This window comes from Teleopsis dalmanni, chromosome 2 (genome assembly GCF_002237135.1).
Source record: "Teleopsis dalmanni isolate 2A chromosome 2, ASM223713v2, whole genome shotgun sequence".
NCBI lineage: Eukaryota > Metazoa > Arthropoda > Insecta > Diptera > Diopsidae > Teleopsis > Teleopsis dalmanni.
Genome location: NC_051847.1, coordinates 158,872,514 through 158,882,885, shown reverse-complemented (window position 1 = coordinate 158,882,885; position 10,372 = coordinate 158,872,514). Strand labels below are relative to the sequence as shown.

At 30.4% G+C, this 10,372-nt stretch overlaps 1 protein-coding gene across 1 annotated transcript; it reads right to left on the bottom strand.

Moving 5' to 3' along the window:
• Nucleotides 1-679: 679 nt before the first annotated feature.
• LOC119686338 (transcription factor mef2A) lies at nucleotides 680-4,659 on the bottom strand. The gene is made up of 2 exons (XM_038100900.1): nucleotides 3,337-4,659; nucleotides 680-1,131 (listed from the first exon to the last, which is right to left on the bottom strand). The coding sequence occupies exons 1-2, from the start codon at nucleotides 4,076-4,078 to the stop codon at nucleotides 680-682; spliced, it is 1,194 nt and encodes a 397-aa protein (XP_037956828.1). The 5' UTR covers nucleotides 4,079-4,659.
• Nucleotides 4,660-10,372: the final 5,713 nt, after the last annotated feature.

The window sequence follows — 10,372 nt, the reverse complement described above, 5'->3', positions numbered from 1 at the left end:
TTTTAAAGTATTTTGACTCGTTAAGTTTAAAAATGGATGATTTCGAAGTATCGACGAATAACGTTTTTTTTATATATGATCGAGAAGATATGTCAATTTTGGAACCGGAAACCCAATTCTAATAAATTTATTGTAAATTAATATACACTAAATGAAATTAAATAGGTATATCAACATCCAACATTTTATTAAACAGGATTCAACAGTTTTAGCAGTAGATATCGACAAATACGTAGAGTACCTTTATCTTTAATCAAGTTTTATATCGAATTCTGAACATTTTAAGTCTTTGTGTTAATGGACAAATTAATGCAGTAAGTTGTTCGTTTTTGTCGAATGAAACCTACCTACAGGAAGATCAAGCGCGAATGATTAAATTTTAGAATGCAGCTTTTTACAAAAATAGATATAAGCTTTATGGAATGATTTGATTGTTAGTAATTAAAAAACTTTTTATGTTAATAAATTTTCTTTCTTTTTATATACAATATGTTTAAATTACATGAATTAAATTATAACACACAAATTGAGGTTAATGTTTAAAGGATATCTTATAATGAAAAGAAATTACAGTAATTAAGTGCAGCAGATAATTTTAAACATTTTCATGCTAATATTAAATATTTACAATAATAATAATAATATTTAAAATTATTCAAACTTTTATAATTTACTATAATTATGTGTCGTCTCCGCCATCAATTAAACTGTTTGCATCCACTGAATCATTACAAACTGACAAATCGGATTCGGACGGTTGACGGCTTACACTAAATTCGCTAAGTTGATCTCTATGTTTCTTGTCCTCAACTTCATCACAGTTTGACATGAGTGCTGCGCAATTGGCTGTATTTTCACTTCCGGTGTTTGCTGGCATTTGTGTTTGCCGCAGTAATGCCAATCGCTGCTGTGTTAGTTCTAAATGGTGTTTTCGCCATTTGATACGTCGATTTTGGAACCAAACTTTTACTTGAGCCTCTGTTAGTTGCAAAGTATGTGCCAAATAAAGTCGTTCTGGCCCAACCATATATTGTTGCCGCTCGAATTCTGCTTCAAGCCGCTCTAATTGTTCTGGTGTAAAAATGGTTCGAACACGTTTATTTTTAAGTGATGATTTTTTTGAAATAGATTCTGAAATTAAGAAGAGTTTTCGTTGACAAAATTTGATATATAACAATAAGTTATTTGTAATAAAATATTAAATTTAAGAATATAAAATATTCTAAAATATACTCTTAGATAAATGTTATAAAATAAAATATTTTAAAATATAAAATATAAATAAAATATTGTTTTCTTGAAATTTTGCAACCTGCAAAAATAAGTTGTTGCAAATTGAATGGCATAACTTGCAATTTTTATATAACATTATTAGTATATGTGGGGAATAAAATCATAATAAATGGCTTCAAATAAATAAAATGTATTTTTTAAGAAACTATATTTGAATAGTTTTTTCACTAATTGCTCATTAAACATATTCTCCGAATCTATCCCTACCAACTATTTCCTGCTTGCAAGCCACGAAAGGATGCTGTAAGGAAAGAGTTTTGACTTGAATTTTAAGTGATACATACAATATAAAAACTTTGGAATCTTGTCCAAAGTAATATGTTTTATATATTAGATCTACAATCTTTCTGCCCATCAACAACTTGTTTCACTCGCTAAAATTTATTAATAAGTTATTTTCTTCAATCATTTATAGTTAATAACATTATAACTACATCAATAAGTAATTAATAATAAAAATAATTTAGGGATGGTACTATTGTAACCACTACTAACTTATACTGGCAATTTGTATTCTGACATATTAAAAAACTAGTTGCAGTCTATGTTGGCTTCGAAGAAAAAACGCTAATTTAATATCAATAAATAAATACCTATATTTCGCTTCGAACTTGATACCTATAGATTTGGAATTTAGTTGGTAACTCAAATGTGATAAGTTAGAAAAGCTGACTCCTAGATACATGACAAATGAATGTATACACTGTGATCTCAACATCCCCTTAGTTAAGGATGTTATAAAAGGCCAAGCCAGAAATCACAAAAAACGTATGTTATATCATCCCAACCATTTTATCAGTAGAATTATAGCAGAAGGAAGAACGTTCACACGTCTCCGCAAACAAACGCCACTGAAACTTTAATCTGTGACCGACTTCAACAGACGGATGTGCTACTGAGCGCAGTGCATTCAAGCCCACAAAAATTTTAAGTGTTTAGTCACTTACTCTCAAATATTGTTTATTGTCTATTCTTACGTGACAGATCACAATAAGAGAAAATGAATTAAAAAAAAAAAGATTAAGCTAAGAAAAGCATGGAGACATCTATTGCCTATTGTGATTCCCTCATTTCGTCAGTGGCAGCGAGTTAGGCTAACTGATGTTTTCATTACAACTCTATGTAATATTCATGTGAAACAATTTGGTTTTTCACATGAGATCTAATAGATCTTCCTTCGCTACATTTAGCAGGCCGTCGAGAAAACGATGTCTTAGATAATGAAGTCGCTTCATCTGTAAATTTCACCTTGTCTTTGCCATGCTAACATCTGCACTGTCCACTTGTCCACCTTTGATGCTTCTGATAGCTTTTTCCCTTTAATAAACTGAAAACTTGATGATTTTACAACTGTTATCAAAATTATTATTATGTACACTGATACTAATGTGCAGATACAATTTATACACAATAAAAATAAAAGTTTATCAGAAACAATGTATCACTAAAAACCATTTTAAGAAAGAATTTAAACAAATTTTTGGTAATCGAACAACAATGATCTGCTGTTTTCAAACCAGAATCATATTATAATGTCAGGAATACAATATAGTTAAGCATTTACATGTAATGATTTGCGTCATTAAACAGTTTTTCATTTATTTTATTGTCGGAAATTCGAGGATTTGCCATTAAACAGTATGAATGGATAAACAAGACTCCAGAAAGAATAAGGGGATGGGATTGGTGTATTAAATCCAACTCAAGGTCCGGACCAAGGTATTGGGATGTTCAAATTTTTGATCAATTATAAAAAATGATACGTTCAATTTATATTTATCAAAGATACGGACCGTCTTTTATAGCAGATGATATTTATAAATTAACAAGAGGCTACTTTAAAGAATCTTTTTAGATTGTAAAGGAAAACAATTGCCGAATTTTACCCGTTCTCGTTTTGGGAATGTTTCACATAAGAAATTATTAATTATTAAATAGCAATTAAATTCAAAATCATATATTATTCACAATTATTTTAAATTATATCTATATATAATTTATTATATGTATAATTATATCTATATAATTTAATGAAAAAATTACCTGATTTTAGTTTCTCTCTTTGAAATGCCAGATTCGTTTGCTGTGCGTGATGTTTGTGTAATTGTTGCAGACTTTGTAAAGCAGAGGGCGCACCTCCATTGCTGTTTGCATTTGCTGCCGCAGCCACAGCGACTGCCGTCGGCAAATAGCGATTCACTAAAGCATTGCTCAGTGTTGCGTTGTTGTTATCACAATTAAAATTGAAATTTGTTAAATTGTTGCCAACGCTTACCTTGCTGTTGTTGTTATTATTGCTTGAGCTATTGTTGTTGTTGCTGCTGTTAGTGGTGCTGTGATTGTTGGTGTAATTATGAATTAAGCGACTTTCATCCTTTTTGTCCATATTTAAGTCTGCAGAATGATGATTGTTGTTATTGCTGCTGTTCAGTGACAAGTTAATGACATTGTTGTATTCCTTGCGATTGCTTTCAATGGCGCTCTTTTGTAAACCCAAAATGGCGGCAATTGTGAAAGATTTCCCTGCATCAAGGGTGGTATTGGTGGAGTCGATGATATGCGCGTGCGGGTGCATTGTATTCAAATGGTGATGGTGGTGATTGTGGTGGTGATGATGATGATGGTGATTGGATATAATTGTTGAGTTATGCTGCTGGAATTGATTATGACCTGCCATTGATGTTGGTAATATGTGAGCATGAGCATTATGTGCAGCTTGTGAGTTATGCAATGCTAGAAAATGTGACAAAGGATTCGGATGATATTTTGATGGATTTTGTAGCATTCTCAAGAGGTTATCTTAATTTAGTGTTTTTATTGAGAAATTTTAACTGTAAATAAATGCAATTGAGACACGTTTTTATAACTGTTGTCACTTCAACATTCGAACACTGTAACTTCACTTGTTAAACTGTTGCATTTGATAATTTAATTTAATTTTGAGATACTATTTTGCGGTCAACGTACGAGTTCTTCTGCTGTACTCAAAGATTAACTAAAGAAAAAAGGAAGAGAAAATTGAATTGTTTTAAATTTCTGTTGTGAACATATATAATATGTTTAAAGATATTTGATATATGACACTTTTCGTAGCATAGACAACAATTAAGTTCAAATTTAGCCAGGCGCAGCGGTCTTTTATGAATGAAATGCAACTTGAACTTAGTTTACTGCTCTGTGCTCTCATTTATAAGGCGATATACTCGTACAAGTAACATAAATTGTATCTCATCGCCACTTAGGCCAATATATCTTAACAACATTTACAAATAAGACAATTAAGTTGAAATTAAGTCAATTTAGATTGTATGGTAGTACACATATATCTACTCCTCCATTATCAACGAATATATATAATAACACACACAAATATGTGAAAGATTGCTAGAGTATAAGATTTAAAAATCTGATTTTTACATTTTATTCAAATTTATAACTTTATCTTTATATTTATCTTTAAATGTATTGTGAACTTTATTACCACTTGGAAACATACCAAGTGGATACTTACTGTGGTTTAAGGAATTAAGCTTTAGTTTTTAAGTCATTTGGACAAGTATATGGAATATACTTGAATCAAATATTGTAAATTAGACAAATTATGATTTACTAATTTAATAAGATCAGATATTATAATAAAATATAATTTAAAAAGAAAAGAGTAGTTCTCCGTGTGAACTATCTATATTGTTAATTATTATGGCTTAAATAGTATTTATCAAAAAATTGTAAAATGTCACAGTATTATGTGACAGAAAACATATCGAATTTGAATTAATTAAAAAAACAAAAAAATTTAATAAGATATACAATATTAATATCAATAAAATAAAATGAATTAATATCAATGTATTCAAAGAATAGATTTTTAAAATAAAATTAATAAAAATTCAAACTGATGAAAAGGAATAAGAATTTTGTGGGATAATATTTATTTAAGGAGTTTATTGAAATAGCGTTTATGTTGAGAAACAAATTTTAGTATATAATACAAAATTTGAGCTTACTTCCTTTTTGATATTTTTTGTTTTAAAGCAATTCAATTAAAAAAAAATCTCCTAATATTTAAAAATATATAGTTAAAATAAATTTAATTTATAACAGTTGCGACATTTACTTCATAACATATAATGCCACCCAATATCATACAAATAACATAAAGAAGCAAAAAAAAATATCGAAACCGCAAGCTAAAAGCAATAAAAATGTTACAAAAATTGAAAATAAAATAAGAACAGAGTGCCAGCTAATAGTACTAAAATAAAAATAAAGTTATTATTATAGTTCAAAGATATTGAAAGAGAGCGTTTTTTTCAATACTGGTTTATTTGATAATTCAACTGTGATGGATAATTTTTTGAAAACCGACTAATAAAAGGATAAATTATATATGTTAATTCTCTGCTTTAAGGAAAGAAATATAACAAAAAAATTATTTCTAACGCTTTCATTCTTTATTTCAAGTTAAGTAATTTTTCTTTATATGAATTTAGAATATGAATCATAAAACCATATTGACACTATACAGATAATAATTACTATCTTCAAGAGTTAAAAATAAATTTCAAACATTAGAATAATCTTGATCCAGTTAGGAACAGAAAACACTCAAATCAGTTATAATCAGTTATATTTATCAGTTATAAATAGGGTTTGAAGCTTTGCTAAACGCTACACAACCATATAGAAGTGACACAACCATATAGAAGTGACGCACGAATTATTTGGTTATATATCAGTTTCCTGTTCTTAGCATTGAGGTTTTCTTTTCTAAATAGCGGTTGGAGGTAATGAAGAATTTTAGTACAGCTAGTTCTTTTCAGTTGAACATGTTTAAGCCATGTGAATCGTTTGTCCAACGTGATGCCGAGATAATTAACGCTATCCTCCCAGTTTATCACCATATCACCCACTCTCACTCTCGACGGATTCTGTCTCCACTTACGCGTTATAAACAGAGCCTTAGTTTTTTCATTATTGATTTTAATTTTCCATTTCTGAAAATACTCCAGAATAAGGTTTATATTCTCTTGAAGTGTGTTCGTTATGTTGAGAGCACATTTATCTGAGTATAGCATACACGTATGGTCAGCATATAACGCCAGAATCGAGGGACCTAACATTGAAATATCAGATGTATAAATGTTGTAGAGAGTGGGGGAAAATGTCGAACCCTGAGGAACCCCTGCTTCTATAGATCGGACTGACGAGAGAGCGAGAGAGAGAGAGATCATTCCAGTTGACTCTCTTCTACTAAGGGCTGTTTGGATCATTTGGCTCGTTCTAACCAGTTGAAGCTCCGTGGACAGGACATTTCTAAAGCCAAATTGTTCGTCAGGGAGTATATTGCGTGAAGCCACTACATTTAATCTGCCAAGCATTACCCTTTCGGCAAGCTTTCCAATGGTTGATAAAAGGCTTATGGGGCGCCAGTTCCCAGCTTTCAGAACTTAGGAAATTTACCTAGCTTGAGCATGCAATTAATTATGTTAGTGATAAGCTGGATTACATTCTTCGGCAAGTTACGTAGGCATCTGTTGTTAATTATATCATGACCAGGTGCCGATCTTATCTTTAATCTTGCTATGATTTGGGTGATTTCTTCGACAGTGCATGATTTTAAAAATTTTAATATATTTATAAATAAATTAGAATAAGTGCTTATTAAAGAAAATTTTATGATTGTGTGAACTATTGACGCAGAACCTGTGACAAACACTAACACAATTCTTTAGTTGTCAATTCTCCTAAGGGTACTCGAAAAGATAAATATCTTTCTTACCAGAAAATATTTCACACGGGGTTGGAATCGTTCCAAAGTCCTCCAAATAGAGTTCCTCTCAATCATGCTGCTTGAGACCCTAAAGCACAAGTCAACCAATTCCTTGCCCTCTATCTTGAAGAAGACCCTGCCTACCAGCCACCTTTTTTGCTCTATAATCGAGGGCGCAATGATCCCGAGTGTAGAGCTTATATTTAGTTTAGACTTTCTGCAAATTTGCGCTAACCCAATTCTGTTTATCTACAAATCTTCTTTCCTCTAAATCATTTCGACCATACTTTTCTAGTTTTGATAAATTTGGCTAAATAAATACTAAGCCTATCTGCTCTCTTTTATTATATTCGATACTGGAAAGAGTTTTAAACCGCTGAACGCGGTTGTAATTTTCCATACATTCATTTCTAAAAGGTTCACTTTGCGGCAGATTGATCTTATCAAACTCCGCATAAAAAACTTAAAAAATGCTTGTTAGAATAAGTTTCCAAAATTCGAAAATTGTATACAAGTCAAAGTGAATAAAAATTGTTCGTTTCTAAAAAATAATTTCTCTTTCAAAGTTCAGTGCAGTGCCCATTTTTTCTTTAATTGAACACAGTTGTTCGTAGACTATTACGAAGTAGACCGAAATATCTCTTATCTGTTAACTCGAAGTACCATTTTGTAAAGCAAAGGCTCGAGGCTTCTAGTTAAAGAATTTTTTTGTAATTGTAATTTGCTCTACTAACCCTGTTGCGTTCTATTTAGTTCGAGTTATTGAAAATTCGAGATATAGAAGTTCGAGTTATGGAGGTTTGACTGTATATATATAAGTCAACAACTGTGATTTTATTAAATTCAATCTTAACTTTGTTTTTATATTGTATAAGTTATTATATAAAAATATAAATTATAAATAAATAACCTAAAGCCTGGAAAAATTAAATACATATTTGTAAAATACGAAAAAATAATAATAATAAGCTTTCAAGTAGTATATCAGGTACATGGTTATTTTAAATATATATGCCTTTGATTAATAACACATTATTTATAGTATATTGATATGATTACTCAGCAAATTATTATTTTCGTCCCATTTGCTACAAAAAAAATTTTTAATATGAGTCTGTGAACGATTAAAAATTATCGTGAGGCGATTAAAAGCATTCCATATCATAATAATACATAAATCCTTTTTATTTAGTATTATCGAATCTTATTATAAATTTTTCAATACGCTAATAAATGTGTCTACCAAAAAATTGCACATCATTGTCTTGATACACTGATTTTATTATTATAATTAAAAATTCAAAGTGAATATTGAATCGAATGTCATAGATAAAAACAGGGTACCAACTTCCAACGGAGCGGAGCATTGAGACGATAGTTTCGTCGAATGAAATTCAGAATGTCAGCCGTTGAGGATCTCCTAATGTCAGAAGGAGAGAGAAGTTCTCGACCCAATCACCTCCTCCAAGCCCAGATTAACACTGGGCAGTCACAGAGAATGTGACTGAAAGTCTCGTCTGCTTCTAAGCAGGGTCGACAATCTACCTCTTCAGGCAGACCCAGTTTGTTAAGGTTATAATGCAGTTCGTGGTCACACGTTAAATATCTTACCAGCATCCTCAACTCTATTCTGCTGAAGAACGATTCCTTATCGTAACTATCAGGATGAAACACCTCTTTAGTTTGACGGTTACCTGGAATGTCACGCCAGTAGCGACTTCTCTCGGTTGAAAACCACTTTTATTGAATGCAGTAAATATTATTTACATTTTAAAAAATCAAACTATACTTAGTGTATATATCAGTTACCATATTATCGTTATATATTGTACAATTAACAAATTCATTTCAGTTTATTTTCATTACTGAAGGTATTTATAATTTAAAGAATTCTATTAATGGCACCACTGAAATGTGCATGAGTGCCACCATTTGCATACGTATTAGGAACCTAAATGCTGCTTATATTGTATGAACAGTGTGCACATTGTCATCCGAAACATGTCCACTTGCCTCTTATCTGTAACTATCTTGAGTCGCTGATTATCCGCAAAGCACACTACTGATTTGAATTAAATGCCTCATGTCGGAATTAGTTGCTTACACGAAGCATTTGAACAAAGATTTTCTAGTGTAAAGGAAGCCAAAGGTATTTGCACCAAAGTGAATTCTGCAACACATTCTAGTTGCTGGTATATTAAGTGACAATGGAGTGCACATTTAAGTATCAAATTACATAATGTGAATGAATTGCACTTATCAAACAATCCAACTTATGTCGACTGCAAGTGTTAATTAAAATAATTAAATTTGTTGAATTTTCAAGTTATTAAAAATGTATGTTAAACTCGTTTCAATACAAAAATTTATCATAGTTGAGCATCATAACTCAAAACAACTTTAATGCAAAAGTTTTTGTCAATATCTGAAGAAGTACTTACATTTAAACTTAATTTTAAGTAATCGAACCAATTAGTTCTATGTTTTAAAATATATATACATATATGAAATAATATGAGCATATTGATCAATTATTCACGTTATTCAATACACAGCCTAACTGACAAACAGAAATAGAGGTAGGGAAAACAAAGGATTTCCAACTTTCTCTGTACATATCCTGATTTTTGTAGGCAACGAGCAACTGTAATCCGCTCTTTAATAATCTCGGAAAGCTAGTTAAACTTATTATTAACGAATATTACGGGATTTTAAAAACTGCACAGATTGGATCCAACCCCGTTTAATAGACAAACAACTGGATGATCAGTTAGCAACAAGAATGTGGCTACAAAACAGGGCAGATATGCTAATGTAATGTTGATAGTTAAACCAATCAATTCAATCTTATTCAACAAAACAATTTATTTGAAAGATATTTAAAACTATTAAATATTAATCCAATCCAAACACTATCAAAATGAAAATATGCACCAATTTTCACACTTGCGAATAGTATAATCTTCTACAAGAAAAATTATACAACTATTAGGCATGATAAAATTCAAATTGCGAACAGAACCTTCTTTAAGCACATAAAGCCTCTTAAATTAGCTAGGACATGTACAAAGAAATCACACAAGACGGTGGAAAAATAATAACTTAGAAAAGAACTGATTGATATAATTCATAATATAAAATATATAAATTAAATCTATATAAAAGCAGTTGAAGCTAAAAAAATAAATTAAATTAAAGAATATAAATCAAATCTCCACCAAATATAATATATCCTTATAGATATATCAATGTCATGTGGTCCCACTTTAGGTAAGGGTGTAACCATTTTTACTGACGGATTCATAA

Coding starts and splice junctions, on each gene's coding strand:
- LOC119686338 (XM_038100900.1), bottom strand. CDS start 4,078: ATGCTACAAAATCCATCAAAATATCATCCGAATCCTTTGTCACATTTT. Junction 1,132..3,336: donor AAGAGAGAAACTAAAATCAG/GTAATTTTTTCA, acceptor TCTTAATTTCAG/AATCTATTTCAAAAAAATCA.